General features: G+C 48.6%; 1 protein-coding gene across 1 annotated transcript in view; it reads right to left on the bottom strand.

Moving 5' to 3' along the window:
• Positions 1-19,536, bottom strand: part of LOC146764159 (uncharacterized) — an 82,551-nt gene that overhangs the window by 47,635 nt on the left and 15,380 nt on the right. Inside the window, 1 exon segment of the mRNA XM_085565529.1 lies at positions 19,472-19,493. Within this exon segment, the coding sequence (XP_085421655.1) occupies positions 19,472-19,493 (22 nt within the window).

The following is a 19,536-nucleotide window of genomic DNA, read 5'->3' as shown; positions in this document are numbered from 1 at the left end:
ACCATCTACTCTTCAGGGCCATGCGAACTTTGCAGCAGTCACGTAGCCCTCCCTATTTGGATTAATTTTACAGTATCATGTCCCTTGTCGTTCAACCATTCCTCTGTCAGGCTCTCTTCATCTCCCCCGTTTTCTTTTTGTACAAGAAGGTGTGCATTCAGCATTTTCTGCAAAAGCTGCTGCATCAAGCCTTGCAAGCAAGTAAACACACAGGGCAAAACAAGCAAAAGTATCACAATTATGCTTAGAACTATTATGCCGTATTTGATAATGTCTCTTAACTATGGTCCGATCCCCAATCCTTTTAGCTATCTTTTTAAACCTAATCTATCCTCTACCTTTAACTGTTGAGTTAGCTCGGTCAATTTTCGTATTTGCTTATGGATAGATGTAGAGTGATCAGATAAGTTCATACAGCACATTCCTTCAAATTCTTCACAACCATGACCTTGGGCTAGAAGAAGTAAATTAGTGGTAGCTGCTCTGTTTTGCAGAACTGCATGACAGATACTACTTATATTTGTGGCAAGCTCACTCAACATTTTAGATGGAATACTAATTTACTTTTTTGTCCAGTAGGCTAGGATTTTCAATTGTGTGAGAGCTTGCACTGAAGCAACTCGTGGGGTGAAAAATGAGGTTAGTATTACAGAAGTGCACCCCACTTCATATTTCTCATGTTTTTGATTGTTCTGTTTAACATGAAAGGAACAAACTTAATTCTAAATACAAACTATATTTATGATAAACTTAATGTTATGCTTTTGATTATCTAATTGATTGTCCCTCTTTTTCTTTTGCCATTGAAAAGCAATGGCAAAATGAACAGAAAAATCACAGGCATTACTAAAACTCATTAAAACTTAGCAAAAAAGTCTATAACATAATTAAAAACACACTTATGAAAAAACTTAAAAGCCTACAATCTTCTGTGGGTGAAACACAAATCTTTGTACAATCCACTTTTGCTGTGCATCCTCTGATTTACTTGTGGAGAGATTAGTGTTCTCTTGAAATTGATAAGTTTAACAGTCTTCACTGAAATCTATCCAGATTCTGCACCTGCTAAAACACAAACAAACTCAACACTCCCCACAGGGACTGGAGGGTCCTCTCTCAATTCTGTTTCTTAAAATTTGCATGAAGAAATGGAAATATAAACATCTTTGTTATAAACATGAAAAAACATCAAGAACAAAACAATGCATATAGTAAAGAAACTAACAACAAATAAAAATCAATCAGATAATACACAATTAATATTACATATAAAATCACAGTTACCAAGTGCTACACTATCAAATTGTCATCCCAGAGTCTGCAGCAGCTGATAAACCTTAAAACAACAGAGATTTGGATAAAACATGTCCGGATCATGTTTCTCCAAAACTCCTTTTGAGGCTCAGCTCCCCTACATGGTCAAATTGTCAAGCCAAAAGGGCTTGAATACTTTTTGATGCAGAAAACACTTGGGTCAATCACACCATCCATGTAGAGCCAGAGCTTGGCCAGAGCTCAAACTCTAATTGGAGGATATGTTTTAACACATTATAAAACAAAAGTCCTAGAAATAACAGTTATAAGTAAAAAACCTTATTATTAAAAATTTATCAAACTATCAAATAATTGAACCTGTCTAAAATCTCTTTTAAGATAAAAATTCTCTAAATATAACAAACCCTTTCTTTAGAAATCTGAAAATTTGAAGTCTGAAATCTTGAACTAAAATTTGGACAATGAATTTTTAAAGGAAGATGAATTGCAGCTGCATAAAAGATTGGATAAAGAAAACACATGAGTAGTTAAAAAATCAAAAACACAGGATCCTGAAAAAACATCTTGTAATCAATCACCTAAAGAGACAATAAAACATATGAAAACTAACTGTAAATACTATAACAACACCTTAATACCTTAATACCTTAATAATAATTCTTATCACAAAAATCAGACAACTCACATTTTATGATCAACCTATTAACAAGAAATGTTTAAAATAGTTTAAGACAATCCTTTTAAAGCACTCATATAACATTAGTAACAATCACTACTTATCATTATCTACAAAAACTTAATCACTATTTATTGTATTATCTATAAAACTTAAAAATCATTATTACTTATATTATTATCTATAAAAACCCAAAGACAGAGATTACAAACTCAATACTAAAATTCCATCAGATGACATTTTCTCAACTCTTTGTTTTCAGAGACATTTTTGGTAATTAAATCATTACTAACATTTCTATCTTTATACAGTGATTTTTATCCATATCATATTTGAAATAACATTGATTCACATAATGTTCATCCTTCTTGGTATCTTGGAAAACACTCGGTACTGCTGTACTTTTTCATTACGTCTCTGACTCTTGTAAGAAATTGGAAAGATGCTGTTGAAATTTTTGCTGTAGTGTTGCGATCCCGCCACCGGTGGCGCTGCTGCTCTCGGCGTTGTCGCTGCCATGGCAACCAGGACTGTGCCGCCATCTCCGCCGCCATTGCTGGGCGCTGCGGGGCGATGAGGGGCGGCGCCGCCTCGCTCCCGTCCTTGTTGTGTCACCTTGTGGATGGGAGAAGAGACACCCCCGCCACGGCCGCGCCCCGCCTGCTCCGGCTCCAGCGCGGCTGAGCCCCAGGAACGCCCCTCTCCCCCCTTGCGCTGCTGCTCGGCAGCAAGGAGCCTTCCGTCTCTCGGCTGATGTCCGCTCCGCCCCGGGCTCGCCTCCGGCTCGGTGCTGGCCGGCCCCGCTCTGTCTGGCCCCGCGCCTGCTCCGTTCTACCTGATCCCCGTTCACACAAAGTGAATTTGGGATCCCAGTCCCGTTGCCATAAAGCAATTTGGATCTCAATTTCCAGCACTTCAATGCTACTAGTGTCTATGGGAGGTACAGGCATTTCAGAAGCAGAGATGGGAATGGGAAAATTTGTGAGAACCGGAGGGTTTGGCTCACTGGAGAGAAGCGAGGGTTTACATTCCTTATTTTTCTCCAGAGCTGTCCATATCACTTCCACCGCCGTCTTTTCTGCCTGACACATTAACAATTCGTTATCAACCACTCTCGAAAGTTTACTCATTTTCTTGCCCGGTTTATTCTCATCTAACACTAATTCCAACAACTTATCCCTATATCTTCTCCATTCTGAAAGTTTATGAACACTATGGGGGTTAATGAAAAAGCCATAAAACTCAGCATGATGCAATAGTGAAGGGAGATCCTTATCTAAGTCAATCCCCCTAATCTGCCTTTTTCTAAGAGAAGCACTAAATAAATCATATGCTGCTTGCCTTTCCATGATTACGTCGGTACCGTTGCTGGCTCCATCAGGCTTCGGCAGCACGTATCGGCTGAGCTCACCGCTGCGGTCACTCAGGGTGCGGAGCAGAGCGTTTCGGCTCTTTCGCCATCCTTCCAGCTGCAGGACCCGAACCCCAACGCAGCACCTCTCTCGCCTTAGGCTCGGATCAGGTCCCTGCTTTCGGGCGCCAGTTGTAGGAGGGATGCTGCGGGAGACAAGACTCATGATATCATGATCATCAAGTCTCAGTTTATTGTGACAGATTACACAGTTTATATATGTCGTTAATTAGCTCATACATATTGCAAAAGCCAAGCTCATGATTGGTTGCTATGTGACTTGTACTATTATCTTAAAAGTATCTTTATGATCGATACATGCCTGTCCAGCTGGCCTTGCAGTTAGAACAGCTTAGTACCCCCTTTGTTCTTCTCTATCTATTTCTACATACCAAGCAGTTTCAATATCCTGCTTTCTGCACACCATCAACTCTTCAGGGCCATGCGAACTCTGCAGCAGTCACGTAGCCCTCCCTATTTGGATTAATTTTACAGTATCATGTCCCTTGTCGTTCAACCATTCCTCTGTCAGGCTCTCTTCAAAAAATGATACAGTTGCCCAAGCCAGGGATGGCAGGGAAGAGAAATAATTGAGATAAACAAGGAGCAAACACCTCTTGAGACCTCAAAAAGAATATTTGGGAAAAGACCCCAGACAAAGATTTTCTAGGACCAAAACCCCACAAAGACACAGTGGGCAGGTGGAGATATGTGGATAAACACTTAATTTCTTTGCTTATGACCTCATTTTTTTAGCACTTTTGTGGTTTAATCCTTCCCTGAGGAGCTCTCCAGAAGGATGAGAGCTCTGGCAGACTCAAATCCTGTCACAACACTTTTCTACCCAATTTCCAGGGAGTAAAACCAGATCCCAGTTTGCCATCCTGTGCTGGTCCCCTTCCAAAGGTGCTCCTCTCCTGTGCTCTCCTGTTTTCCTCATCCCACCCTTTGTGCTCAGCCCCTTCCATTCTTTCCCCTCCAGCTGTTAAGAAGTGAGACAGGGAATGCATGTGAGCAATTGGAGAAACCTGCTGAGCTGAGGCTAAAATTCCCCTTCAGGGAGCCAGATTATATTTGGGTGGGTTTTTTTTTCACTTACAAGAAAGGAGAGGCAGAAGCCAGCACAGCTGGCAAAGGAGAAATTAGTCTGCTGGAAAATAGACTTTTTTTTTCCACACCTCAGCTTTATAAAACTGACCCAAACCCAAGCCAGGATATGAAATCTGAGCAACTCGGACTGGAAGAAATCATGTTTTTTCTCAGTTTTTCTCCAGAGCTGAGCCAAAACAGAGGTGCAGAGCATCAACACCACAGCCAGGCAAAGCACAGCGTTCGTCTGTCCCTGCAGGGAGCTGAGAGTGCAGAGAGATGAGGATCCGTTTCTGCTGGGGAAGAAAACCCAAGCAGAGCGCTGGGGATTTATTTCCTACCCTTCGTTTATCTGGCATCCCACACATCTGTGCCTCGGAGCAGAAGTAGCTGCAAATAGCTGAGATACAGCGTGGGGTTCTGAGAAAGCAGGGGCAGGAGGAACTGGTTCTGTGAGACAGACACAGGAACAGGGAGGAAACTGCTGCTGCCTGCCAGCACGGTGGTTCCTGCTGCTCCACAATGAGAAAAAGCTGCATTATTCCCTTCACAGGGGATTATCCCACGGCAATTCCATGGGATGGATCAAATTCCTACCCGCAGGTGAGGAATAGGTGGAAGGGCCAGCTGGATGCTAAAAGGCTTTTGGGAATTTAGAAAGATTTTTTTTTTTTTCCCTGAACACCAAATTCATCACCTGTAGCATCAAGAAGTGCTGACCCTTGCCTCCCATGACAGTTTTAGGTGATTATTCCAGTTATTTGTCCAATTCCAGCAATTTGCTGCCTGACAGCTGTCGTGCACAACTTGTCTCGGTTCAGAGAATCATTTTGGGTTAGAGGGACCCCAAATCCCACCCAGTGCCACCCCTGCCATGGCAGGGACACCTCCCACTGTCCCAGGCTGCTCCAGCCCCAGTGTCCAACCTGGCCTTGGGCACTGCCAGGGATCCAGGGGAATCTGGGAATTCCATCCCAGCCCTGCCCTGGGAACAATTCCTAATTCCCAATCTCTCATCCAGCCCTGTCCTCCTTCAGTTTAAGGCCATTCCCTCTTTTCCTGTCCCTCCATGCCCTTGGGAAAAGTCCCTCTCCAGCCTTCTTTAGGTACTGGAATGGTCTTGGGGCTTAATGTAAGAAATTTTTGTAAGCAACGCTTATTTTGAATAGAATTCTCTCTTTAATTCCCTTAGAAAATGAACAAAAATCATTATTTTATACAAAAGAAGAAGCTTTGACTGATCAGAAAAGAATCTAGGAAGCCCTTTCCCAAACCAAAGCCTTTTGATAAAAACACTTGAAAACATTTTCTTGCTCCACTTGTGTTATCTTGTAATTGAATTATCAAAGCCTAGAGCATGTCGTTCCTGATAAAAGAACAAGTTAACCCTATCTGAGCATCAATCTGTGCATTTAAATTTAGGTCTTTTTTGGTGTTTCTGTGACATTTCTTGGGGCCTTCCAAGAAATGATAGCCATTGTTTCTAAATGAGCAAATTCAGGTTCTGCAGAAAGTTTTCCACTTCTGCTTCACAGTTTCTACTGATCTGATATTTTCTTGGAAGATTTCTTCCTCTGCAAGATTCTGAGAAAAATCAGTGGCAACTGTTTCATCTTCCCTCTAGGAAATATTTTTATCTTTTATTGATGTCATTGTTCATTTCTCAGCTCTCTGACTGGGACCAATCAGACAAATACCATCAAGTCTGACACGATAATTTGTTTAAAGTGCCCTCCTGGTCTGAGGTGAAGCATCTGCATCTCCTCCACAGGGCATTTATCTGATTTGTACAGCTGTGCTTTCACCTCATGGAATCCTGGAATGGTTTGGGTTGGAGAGGAACTTGCAGCTCATTCAGTTCCACCCCCTTTAAACTTTTTTTTAAAAGTTTAAAACAAAAAACTTTTTAATCTTCCAGTTTATTTAACTCACCCCATTTCTCCCACTTCACTTTTTTTTGCTGCTCTGTTTGCCCTCACCCCCCTCCCCAGGCAATGCTGATGGGAGAAATCCTTGCTGCTTAAAAATCTGATTTTTTTCCATTCAAATATCCCATCAGAAAATCTCTGTGGAGCTGCCATGGGTGACCGGGGGGTTGAGTCCCTGCCTTTCAGCAGTTTGTTCCATGCTTCCCCTCCTTCTTCCAGGCTTTAAATCCCCCATAAAAGCTCAGCTGCAACGCCTGGTAAATAATGGAATAGCTGGGATGAATATTTCTTCACGGGGCCTCTGGAAAATCAAAGGGGCAAATTGATCTGACAACATCCAAGTGCTCAGTGTACATGACATTAAAATGAATTTCTTGTTCGCTGTGAGGAGCACCAGCCCGAGGAGTATCTTTGTCCTCAGTGTTTTCCTGGGGCTGTGCCAATGGTGCCTCATTGTCTGATTTCCAGGGGCTGTAATTGAGTGATAATTGCCAGTTCCTCTTTTGAACCAACACTCTCTGATAAACTTCACCACCATTTAGCTGGAAATCTGAGAGCTCTAAACAATTTATTTACCAGGAGAGATACAGACATCTCTTAACACACTGCACCACTGCCTGCCCTCCGTGTACATCGGCATTTGGACGGCGCCAATTAACAGCAGGCTGCAGTTTGGTTTTTTTTTTTTTTAATAATTTAAATAATTGTCCTGGGTTGTAAGATAAGCTTGTATTCCATTTGCCATCTGTCGAAGGCGAACCGGTTGGACAGGTTTTTGTTATCTCTCTCAGAGACAATGGTTTGTCCTGTAGAGGCAATGGTTTGTTTATACACCATTGACTGATTCAATGAAGGGCTGAAAAAATGTAACACCGTGAGGGGTCCCACCCAGAGGGGGGAAGCAGCTCTCGCTCTTCTTCGCGGGACTCCGAGAGAAGCAGCTCTCGCTCTCTCTGCGCGGGATTCCCGGGGAAAGCAGCTCTCTCTCTCGCTCTCTCTTCGGCGGCACTCGCAGCGAAGCAGCCGGCGCGCAGAGGCGACGGCAGCGGAGCTCAGAGGCAACCCCGGCGCAGAGGAAGACCGGCCCCCACTGCCACCAGATCTTCAGAGGAAAATTATACCCTTCTAAAGATCACCACTTCAGCTGCAACTCATCAACTATTGCAAGGGAAAGCAATTGTCCCAGCAAAACTGATACTGGCATTCCTCAGGTTCTAGACTTTTTCTTTCACTGGTTTTGTTTGTACCGATTGCATTTGCCTTTTTTTAAATTGTTGTCCAGTTTTCTCCTAGTAAAGAATTGTTACTCCCACTCCCATATCTTTGCCTGAGAGCCTTTTAATTTAAAGATCCTGGTAATTCAGAGGGAGGGGGGTTTGCCGTTCTCCATTGTACAGGAGGCTTTGCCCTCTTTCACAGACTCCTGTCTTGTCTAACCAAGACAGAATTTGGCGCCCAACGTGGGGCCCGAGGGCATTGAGAGGGAAAAAGGATTAACAGTTCTTAAGTAATTTGGTTTTGTTGTGTGTAAAAACATCTTCAGCATCACCATGTGGTCTAGTTTACCTTGGTTTGGGTGGCATGTGATCGTAGCTATACTTTTCCCATTTGCAGACCCTTATCTAAAAATGGGTCCTATAACTAAGGCTACGGTGTCTGTTATCAAGTTTGGCTTCTGGGTTAATTGGGTGAGGAATTCATGGATCTTTAATTTCCTCTGGAAGGCAGGTACATGGATTCATAGCTATCACACGTTAACTGTATGTTTTTGGGGTTACTTTAATAACGGTACCTACTGCGAGGAAATAGCACCTGGGCAAACTTTCTCTCAACCTTTTAACCATCTTTTTGGGTCTGCTCCACCAGTTCTCAAAGGGTTAAGATCCTTTATAAGTGCTAATGATACCATACAATGGGTGGTGTTGCTGATAGTCCTGTTATATTTAGCATTCAGAGATAAGGGAAGGTTAACCTGGATAACTACCCTCACACCTACACCACAGACTCGAGATGCTGCTGCTCCAGAGCCTGACCCTGCCCCACAGCCCACCTCAGAAATGAACCGCCCAGATTGGGTGAGGGTTCTGGTTAAGGAGATACGAGAGATGCTGAAGGAGTGCATTTCCCCAGCTGGTGAGAAACCGGCCCTTTGCCTTGAGGAGGGACAGTCTAATAGTACAGCTGTGGAACCCACTAATGTTACAACTGTCCAGGTTCCAGCTGAACCACAAGGGCAGTCACGGTCAGCAGCAGTGGCCCCGGTAGAAACAAGGAAGTCTAAGGTGAAAGCAGAGCACCCTGCAGATAGGGACAGGAATGGAGGAACCTCACAACCCACAGGGGAGCCAGAGATTGCTATCATCACCGAGTCCCTGACGTACGAAAGTCTTCACAATCTGCATAAAGACATTGTGCGACGAGGGCGTGAGGCTTATGCTACCTGGCTACTCCGGGTTTGGGATCTTATGGGTACAGGCGTGCAGCTGGACGGTGGTGAGGCAAGGAACTTGGGACCCTTGACCCAGGACTCGGGTATAAATCAGGTTTTTGTAAGGGAACCAGGGTCCCTTTCTCTCTGGGAGCGGCTCTTAATGAGTGTCAGGGAGAGGTTTATCCACAGAGAGAGAATGCAAGAGCACCATCATAGAATGCGCTGGAAGACCCTCGAGGAAGGGATCCAACAGCTGAGAGAAGTGGCAGTATTGGAGGTACTCTTTGGGAGGGATGGACGACACAATAATGACCCTGACAAGGTCAGGTGTACGGGACAAATGCTGTGGAGTCTGGCAAATCTTGGGCCATCTCAATACGCCACCTTCATTGCAACGATCAATGCTGACACCCACCGGGAGACAATAGGTTCTGTTGCCAACAAACTTAGGAATTATGAGAGTATGATTAATGGCCCAATGCAAGCTCATATCTCAGCTGTGATTAAGGAGTTTAAAGAGGAGATGAGGGAGGAGATAAGGAAGGTTAATACAGCACCCGTGAGAGTCACAGGCCCCAGAATCAGCACCCAACAATCCCCAGCTAGAGAGAGAGGGTACACCCCAAGGGCTAATCTGTGGTTCTTCCTGCGTGACCATGGGGAAGACATGGGGAGGTGGGATGGGAAACCCACTTCTGTCCTGGCAGCACGGGTCCGTCAACTCAAGGAGGGAAACTCTAACCAGGGGAGTTCCACCAAAGTGAAGGTAGCCTCAACCTCCCGTGACCAAGCTTGTGGGTACGATCTGTCAGACCCCCTTGAAGGGACCTCTAGTATGTATGCCCAGGGAAGGAATGATAACCAGTGTTAGAGGGGCCCTGTCTCTAGCCAGGGAGAGGCACGGGAAAACCGGATCTTCTGGACAGTGTGGATCCGATGGCCTGGCACATCAGAGCCACAAAAATATGATGCTTTAGTTGATACTGGTGCACAGTGTACTCTGATACCATCGGGACATGTGGGGGCAGAGCCTGTTTCCATTGCTGGTGTGACAGGGGGATCACAACAATTGACTCTGGTGGAAGCTGAGGTGAGCCTGACTGGGAAGGAGTGGAAGAAACACCCTATAGTGACTGGCCCAGATGCTCCGTGTATCCTAGGCATAGACTTCCTCCGGAACGGATATTACAAAGACCCAAAGGGACTCAGGTGGGCTTTTGGAATAGCCGCTGTAGAGGCAGAAGACATTAAACAATTGAACACCTTGCCTGGACTGTCAGAAAACCCCTCTGCAGTAGGACTCCTAAGGGTGGAAGAACAACGCGTGCCAATTGCGACCTCGACAGTGCACCGCCGGCAGTATCGGACGGATCGAGATGCTGTGATCCCCATGCACAAAATGATTCGGGAGCTGGAGAGCCAAGGGGTGGTCAGCAAAACCCACTCACCCTTCAACAGCCCCATCTGGCCTGTGCGCAAATCTGACAAAGAATGGAGATTGACTGTGGACTATCGTGGCTTAAATGAAGTGACTCCACCGCTGAGCGCTGCTGTGCCGGACATGCTGGAACTCCAGTACGAGCTGGAGTCCAAGGCAGCAAAGTGGTATGCCACCATTGATATTGCTAATGCGTTTTTCTCCATTCCTCTGGCAGCAGAATGCAGGCCTCAGTTCGCTTTCACCTGGAGGGGCGTGCAGTACACCTGGAACCGACTGCCCCAGGGGTGGAAACACAGCCCCACCATCTGCCATGGACTGATCCAGGCTGCACTAAAAAAGGGTGAGGCTCCAGAACACCTGCAATACATTGATGACATCATTGTGTGGGGGAGCACAGCGGCAGAAGTGTTTGAGAAAGGTGAGAGGATCATCCAGATACTACTAGAAGGTGGCTTTGCCATCAAGAAGAGCAAAGTCAAGGGACCTGCCCGAGAGATCCAGTTCCTGGGAGTGAAATGGCAAGATGGACGGCGCCAGATTCCCACTGAGGTCATCAACAAGATCACAGCTATGTCCCCACCAACCAGCAAAAAGGAAACACAAGCTTTCCTGGGTGCCATAGGTTTCTGGAGAATGCACATTCCTGAGTATAGCCAGATTGTGAGCCCTCTTTATCTGGTTACCCGAAAGAAGAATGATTTCCACTGGGGCCCTGAGCAGCAACAAGCCTTCACCCAGATCAAGCAGGAGATCGCTCATGCTGTAGCCCTTGGCCCAGTCAGAACGGGACCAGAGGTCAAGAATGTGCTCTACTCTGCAGCCGGGAACCATGGGTTGTCTTGGAGCCTTTGGCAGAAAGTGCCTGGGGAGACTCGAGGCCGACCACTGGGATTCTGGAGCCGAAGTTACAGAGGGTCTGAAGCCAACTACACTCCCACAGAAAAGGAAATCTTGGCTGCCTTTGAAGGAGTTCAAGCCGCCTCGGAGGTAATTGGCACAGAAACACAACTCCTCCTGGCACCCCGACTACCGGTGCTGGGGTGGATGTTTAAAGGAAAGGTTCCTACTACCCACCATGCCACTGACGCCACATGGAGCAAATGGATTGCCCTCATCACTCAACGCGCCCATATTGGAAACCTGAATCGCCCTGGAATTTTGGAGATAATTACGAACTGGCCAGAAGGTGAAAACTTTGGTCTCACTGATGATGAGGAGCAGGTACAAGTGGCAAGGGCTGAAGAAGCTCCACCATACAACCAACTACCAGCAGAGGAGACCTGCTACGCTCTTTTCACTGACGGTTCCTGTCGCATCGTAGGGATGAACCGGAAGTGGAAAGCAGCCGTATGGAGCCCCACACGCCAAGTTGCACAAGCTACCGAAGGAGAAGGTGGATCGAGCCAACTCGCTGAACTCAAGGCCGTTCATCTGGCTCTGGACATTGCTGAAAGGGAGAAGTGGCCAAAGCTCTACCTTTATACTGATTCATGGATGGTAGCCAATGCTCTGTGGGGCTGGCTGGGAAGGTGGAGGAAGGCCAACTGGCAACGTAGAGGAAAGCCAATCTGGGCTGCTGATATATGGAAAGATATTGCCTCTCGGGTGGAAAAGCTGACGGTGAAAGTCCGTCATGTAGATGCCCATGTCCCCAAAAGTCGGGCTAATGAGGAGCACCGGAACAACGAGCAGGTAGATCAGGCAGCAAAAATAGAGGTGTCAAAGATAGACTTAGATTGGCACCATAAGGGGGAGTTGTTCCTGGCTCGATGGGCTCATGATGCCTCAGGTCATCAGGGCAGAGATGCCACCTACAAGTGGGCACGAGACCGAGGGGTGGATCTAACCATGGACAGTGTTTCCCAGGTTATCCATGACTGTGAGACGTGTGCTGCCATCAAACAGGCCAAGAGAGTGAAGCCCCTCTGGTATGGTGGGCGGTGGTCCAAGTACAAGTATGGGGAGGCCTGGCAGATTGACTGCATCACACTGCCCCAGACACGCCAAGGCAAGCGCTACGTGCTGACCATGGTAGAAGCCACCACTGGATGGCTAGAGACTTTCCCTGTACCTCATGCCACTGCCCGGAACACCATCTTAGGCTTGGAAAAACAAGTCCTGTGGAGACACGGCACCCCTGAGAGAATTGAGTCTGACAACGGCACCCATTTCAAGAACAGCCTTATCAACACCTGGGCCAGAGAACATGGTATCGAATGGATATATCATATTCCCTATCATGCTCCAGCTGCCGGCAAAGTTGAACGGTGCAACGGACTCCTTAAGACTACCCTGAAGGCACTCGGTGGGGGAACATTTAGAAACTGGGAAATTAACCTGGCAAAAGCAACCTGGATGGTCAACACCCGGGGGTCTGTCAATCGAGCTGGCCCTGCTCTGTCAGAACCCTTACACGCAGTAGATGGAGATAAGGTCCCTGTAGTACATATGAAAGGTATTTTAGGGAAAACTGTTTGGATTAATCCCACCTCAGGCAAAGACCAACCCATTCGTGGGATTGTCTTTGCTCAAGGACCTGGTTACACTTGGTGGGTAATGCAGGAAGATGGGGAGACCCGCTGTGTACCACAGGGAAACTTGGTCTTAAGAGAGAACTGGGTGTAAGATTTCATGGTGTGCAGATGGAAATAGAATAAGGGGTGGATAATGTCCTGGGTTGTAAGATAAGCTTGTATTCCATTTGCCATCTGTCGAAGGCGAACCGGTTGGACAGGTTTTTGTTATCTCTCTCAGAGACAATGGTTTGTCCTGTAGAGGCAATGGTTTGTTTATACACCATTGACTGATTCAATGAAGGGCTGAAAAAATGTAACACCGTGAGGGGTCCCACCCAGAGGGGGGAAGCAGCTCTCGCTCTTCTTCGCGGGACTCCGAGAGAAGCAGCTCTCGCTCTCTCTGCGCGGGATTCCCGGGGAAAGCAGCTCTCTCTCTCGCTCTCTCTTCGGCGGCACTCGCAGCGAAGCAGCCGGCGCGCAGAGGCGATGGCAGCGGAGCTCAGAGGCAACCCCGGCGCAGAGGAAGACCGGCCCCCACTGCCACCAGATCTTCAGAGGAAAATTATACCCTTCTAAAGATCACCACTTCAGCTGCAACTCATCAACTATTGCAAGGGAAAGCAATTGTCCCAGCAAAACTGATACTGGCATTCCTCAGGTTCTAGACTTTTTCTTTCACTGGTTTTGTTTGTACCGATTGCATTTGCCTTTTTTTAAATTGTTGTCCAGTTTTCTCCTAGTAAAGAATTGTTACTCCCACTCCCATATCTTTGCCTGAGAGCCTTTTAATTTAAAGATCCTGGTAATTCAGAGGGAGGGGGGTTTGCCGTTCTCCATTGTACAGGAGGCTTTGCCCTCTTTCACAGACTCCTGTCTTGTCTAACCAAGACAATAATTTTTCTCTTTTCGATGTGGTCTCTGTGAGCCACTTGTCCAGGCGTTTTCCTGCCTGCACTGCCAGAGGAGTTTGGGGATGTTGTTTTGAGTGGAGTCAAGGGAATACCTGATTCCAGCCACTTGTGCAAAGTTCAGTGAAGAGAAAACAAATCAAGATAAGGGAGAATAAAGAAAAAATGTAGAAATAAAGAAAAGTTTTATTCCATTTGTGGATGGGATGGTGCAGTCTGGATTTGTGCCGATTTTCTCATTTAGCTGCTAATGTCTCATATCTCTCTGGAAGTAACAGCCTCAGAATTACAAACTGGCTGCTCCCTTCACCTCAAAGCTTTTTGGGGAGTATTTTTCGTGGTGGAAAGGTGGATGTAGAAGTGACACCTGAATTCCTGCTGCTGTTCAGACCTACAGTAGCAGAGCCCAATAGATGGCACATTCCTGCTGCACTTGTTAGAGATGTAACCCAGTAAATTTACCCCCAGGGTGAGCTTTCAAAAGTATTATTTAAGAAAAGTCCCCAAATGGTAGAAACAGAGGGCTGGAAGGGACTAGAAACGTCAGCTGTCTTAAAAAATTGTTATTCTTGAGAGGTATTTCTCCAGCCTGTTCTTAAAGTCTCCAGAGGTGATGGCACCAACATGCTCAGAAAAGCCTCAGAGCTTGGGAATTCTATCTATGCTGAGCCAGACCCTTCTGTTCTGCACCTGCTGCCCACTCTCCTGAAATTCCATGAAATCACAGAATATCCTGAGCTGCAAAGGATCCATCCAGTCCAAGTCCTGTCCCAGCCCAGACTCACCACCAACCCCACCCTGGGCATCCCTGGCAGCGCTGGCCAAAGGCTCCTGCAGCTCTGGCAGCCTCGGGGCCGTGCCCATTCCCTGGGCAGCCTGGGCAGTGCCAGCACCTCTGGGGAATAAGCTTTCCCTAAAACCCACCCTAAATCCCTCCTGGGCCAGCCCCAGCTGCTCCCTGGTGCTGTCCCTGTCCCAGGGAGCAGAGATTGGAGCTGTACCTCTGTTATTCATTAAATATTATCATTTGTATATTCTTAAATTGTTATTCCTCTTATAATTTACATTAATATTACTACTGTTTTTATCCTTGTCTTCTTCGACGTATTTTTCAGTTCCTATGACTATTCTACTTCTATGTATATTTAATATTTTCATCATCTTTATCTTCTCCACCCAGCAGCAGCAGCAGAGCCCCAGAGCTGCGCTGCTGCTGCGCTGCTGCTGCGCTGCTTTGGGCTCTGCGGCTGCCCAGCCCCGTGCAGCTGCTGCCGCAGGGATGTGCCAGGAGCAGCACAGAGCTGCTGCTGCTGCCTCAGCTGGGGCTACAGCGGGGGAACCCCTCCCGCCCGGCCCGGGGCTGCCGGAGGCAGGCAGGGCTGCAGGAACAGCCCCGGCCCGGCTCCCCGGCCACGGGCAGCGGCAGAGCGGGGCTCTGCTGCCTTCGCTGTGCTGGCGGCACAGCCCTGCTGCAAAGGGCTGCCCGGCACAGCTCTCTGCCAGCCGGGCTCAGCCTGAGCCTCCCGTTTGCCTGCAGAGAGCAGCGACAGCCCTGCCCCGCCGGCCCGGCCGGGAACTCTCCCGCTGCCGCCGGGGCTGAGCCCGCGCTGCTCGCGGGGCGCTCCGTGGCTCGGGCTGGGACAATCCATCGGCACCTCGGGGAGACAGGACATGGGATCCGGGCACTCTGCTCTGGTGCCCTACAGACTTTATTAGAAACACACAGATTCTTCAATAACGGGAACAGCGTGGGGACATTAGAATGCATTGCGATTACAACACACGGTACATTAATGTTTTTATTTCATAACTGTGAAAGAAATATACAATATGTAATAAAAATAAATTAATTGCTAGTTTTCCTTATTCTTTCAATATTCTCTTCACTTTTCTATTCTTATTCCTCTTATTGTTCTTCTTTTCCTACTCTTTACTATTCTTCTTCTTCTTTGCTACTTCTATGTATTTTTTTATTCTTACTCCTATTCTTCTTCTTCTTCTTCTACATATTTTGAAATTCTTATTCCTATTCCTATACGTCTTCTTCTACATATTTTGAAATTCCTATTCCTATTACACTTCTTCTTCTAAGTATTTCTAAATTCTTATGACTATATTTCATCTATCTATTCTTAAATAATCATTCTATGTCTTGTCTTTTTAGTCTTCATCTTTGTCTTCTTCCTCTTTGCTGTCTTCCTCATCTTCTTCATCCTGTTTGTCTTCATCTTCTTCACTGTCTTTGTCTTCTTCATCTGCTATGTCGTCTTTGTCCTCTTTTTCTGTGTCATTGTCTTCATCTTTGTCGTCTTTGCCATTGTCCTGGAACGGTTTGTGCTCAGAGTCAGTTCCAGGAGCCTCTGCTTTGTGCCCCAGAAATGGTTGCTGCACCTTCCAGCCCGGGGCCGGGTGTGTGCGGGGCAGGGATGGGGGAGCTTTGGGCTCTTTGGGTGGGCATTTTCCAAGCCCCACTGCCCAGGCCTTCGTGGCTCTGCCTGGTTGGGTTTTGCTTGGCTTGCTTGGCCCATCCAAAGGCTTTTCTCTTCCCTGGTTTGGAGGAGCTGCAGCAGTAATCTCTGAGCCCCTCGAGCCGAACCGGACAGCTGCTGTTCCAACACAGAGGAGCGGGACTGGCAGGAGCGGTCACCTTCATCTTCTTCCTGTTCTTCACCTTTCTTCTCTTCCTGTTCTTCACCTTTATCTGTGTCTCTTTCAGTCCTCAGAGCGTGGCCTGAGGCAGGGACAGCGGAACAGCCCCCGCAGCGCCCGCAGCGCCCGCCCGAAGCGGGAGGGACGTTTCCTGGGGGCAGCCGGCTGCCCGCGGAGGGCCTGGGCTCCCAGCCGGGCAGGCCGGGGGCTGGGGGGGCTGTGCGGGGCAGGCGCCGGCCCTCGGCTGCACGGCTCCTGTGCCGGGCGCTCAGCCCAGGCCTCCTGAGGGACGGGCACTGCGAGCCCCTCTGACACAAAAACTTTCGACTTGTCCACATTCTTTTCTTTGTCCTGTTCTGGGGGCAGCTCCAGGAGGCTCACATCGTCCCACTCGTCGTCCTCTGGGCACAAGGGCTTGGCCAAGATGACGTCCTTGGGCCAGTTCTCCTGCACGAGCCCCGTGTTGCTGTCGTTTTCCCAGTTGGAGAGTCCTGAGGGTCTGCTGCCATTCCCTCTGGAAACGTTTTGGCCAACGTATTCTTCCCAGTCTGAAATTTCTGCATAGCTGACAACATCTCCTCCGGACAGCACTTGCTCAATGCATTCTTCCCAGTCCGAGGGGTCTTGGGAGCAGCTGACTTCTCCCTGGGACAGGTCTCGGTCCAAATATTTTTCCCAGTCAAAGTGTTGGTGGTAACTCGTGACTTCCCCGTGGGGCAGATCTTCCTCCATGCATTCTTCACAGTAGGACGCTTCCTGGGACAGCTCAGGGTCTCCAAGCAGGAAAGGCTCCATGTCATGCAAAAATTGCCAACTTTTGTTTTCCTCATCAGAGCCGTCCATCCTCTCCTGCACTGACAGCCCTGACCACACTTCTGCCTCCTCAGCAGCTCCGGATGGGGCAGCAGCTCCCGGCTCGGCCTCCATGGGACTGCCTGGGGCAGGAGAGGCGCTGGGCAGGGCAGGGGCTGCCTCTGCTGCCACCTCTGTGCCCACGGGGCTGGCAGAGCTGGGCCCCTCTGGGGGAAGAGCCGTGCTGTCCACGGGACTAAGCATGATGGCCAATTCCACTTTGGACTGCCCCTCAGTAATCAGACTGTACCCTGAAGAGAGCATGATGTCCTCGACTGCAGGGGACAGCTTCTCCTCTCTTGTGCTGTTCCCTTCAGAGACCTCAATGTCCTCTTCCACTGGGGACAGCTCCTCATCCCTTGTGCTGTCCTCCAGAATAGATTTGATGTCCTCTTCCACTGAGGACAGCTCCTGGTCACTCATGCTGTCCTCTGGAATGTTCTCGATGGCCTCTTCCACTGAGGACAGCTCCTGGTCACTTGTGCCATCCTCTGGAGCAACATCGATGTCCTCTTCCACTGAGGACAGCTCCTGGTCACTCATGCTGTCCTCGGGAATGTTCTCTATGTCTTCTTCCACTGAGGACAGCTCCTGGTCACTCATGCTGTCCTCTGGAATGTTCTCGATGGCCTCTTCCACTGAGGACAGCTCCTGGTCACTTGTGCTCTCTTCTGGAGCAACCTCGATGTCTTCTTCCACTGAGGACAGCTCCTGGTCACTTGTGCCATCCTCTGGAGCAACATCGATGGCCTCTTCCACTGAGGACAGCTCCTGATCACTTGTGCTGTCCTCTGGAATGTTCTCAATGGCCTCTTCCACTGGGGACAACTCCTCGGCACTTGTACCATCCTTTGGAAAAATCTTGATGGTTTTTTCCCCTGAGGACAGCTCCTGGTCACTTGTGCTGTCCTCTGGAATGTTCTCGAGGGCCTCTTCCACAGAGGACAGCTCTGGGTCACTTGTGCTGTCCCATGGAATATCTTCAATTGCCTCTTCCACAGAGGACAGCTCTGGGTCACTTGTGCTGTCCCATGCAAAATCATCACTTGCCTCTTCCACTAAGGACAGCTCCTTGTCTCTTGTGCTGTCCTCTGGAATGTTGTTGATGGCCTCTTCCACTGAGGACAGCTCCTGCTCATTTCTGCTGTCCTCTGGAACAACCTTGATGTCCTCTTCCACTGAGGACAGCTCCTTCTCTCTTGTGCTGTCCTCTGGAATGCCCTCAAGGGACTCTTTCACTGGGGACAGCTCCTGGTCACTTGTGCTGTCCCATGGGATGTCCTCAATTGCCTCTTCCACTGAGGACAGCTCTGGGTCAGTGTTGCTGTCCCCTGGAGGGAGCTCGATGGCCTCTTCGACCTGGGACAGCTCCTCGTCACTGGATGAGGAACAAGTCTGGGTGTTCTTCTCCTCCTTCAATGAGCCCAGTGGGTTCTCCAAAGAACTGGAGCTGACATCGTCCTCCCAAGGGAGCAGCTCTTGGTTTCCCAAATCTTCCCCTTGGGACAGGAGAGGCTCAGAGGGCTCCTCGTCCTCCTCAGCAGCTCCAGCCGGGGCAGCAGCTGCCGGCTCGGCCTCCGTGGGACTCTGCAGGGAAGGAGAGGCGCTGGTCAGGGCAGGCACTGCCTCTGCTGCCACCTCTGTGCCCATGGGGCTGGCAGAGCTGGGCCCCTCTGGGGGACAAGGCTGAGGCTCCTCGTCCCTCCCTGGGCACAAGGGTCTGTCCCATATCTCAGAGCTGATGTTGTGTCCCCATTGGGACAGCTCCTGCCTGCTCACATCTTCCCCCCTTTGGGACAGCTTTCGCTCACTCGCATCGTCCCACTGGGGCAGCTCTTGGGCTGCAGCGTCTGGTCCTTGGCACAGCTCCCTGCCACTGCTGTCTCCCACTTGGGACAATTCCAGCTCTCTCCTGTCTTCCCATTGGGACATGTGGGAGTGTACACCTTGTCCCCATGCTGAGAGGTCTTGGTACCTCTCACCTTCGCTCTGGGAATGCTCTTGGGCATCATCCCCTTGGGAATCCTCTGGGACACACAGATCTCTCTGCAGGTACAGCTCGTGGCACCTCTCATCCTCTCCCCATCCCATCTCCTGCTGCCCACTCACATCTATTCCCCACTGGGAAATCTCTTGGGTTGTCACACGTTCTTCCCTCTCCCACCCCTCTTGGTACATCTCACTGTCCTCCTCCCACTGGGACAGCTCCTGAGCTCTGATGGTTTCTTCCCCTTCATTGAGCTCTTGGTGTGTCCCCCCTCTGGACTGGGAAACTTCCCAAACTCCCACACGTACCTGGCCTTGGTACAGATCTTGCCTGCACCAGGCTCCATGCTGGGACACTTCTTGGTCTCCTGGAC

The sequence above is a fragment of the Lonchura striata genome, chromosome 36 (genome assembly GCF_050655825.1).
Source record: "Lonchura striata isolate lonStrDom1 chromosome 36, ASM5065582v1, whole genome shotgun sequence".
Taxonomy (NCBI): domain Eukaryota; kingdom Metazoa; phylum Chordata; class Aves; order Passeriformes; family Estrildidae; genus Lonchura; species Lonchura striata.
This window is presented reverse-complemented; position numbering and strand designations above follow the sequence as displayed.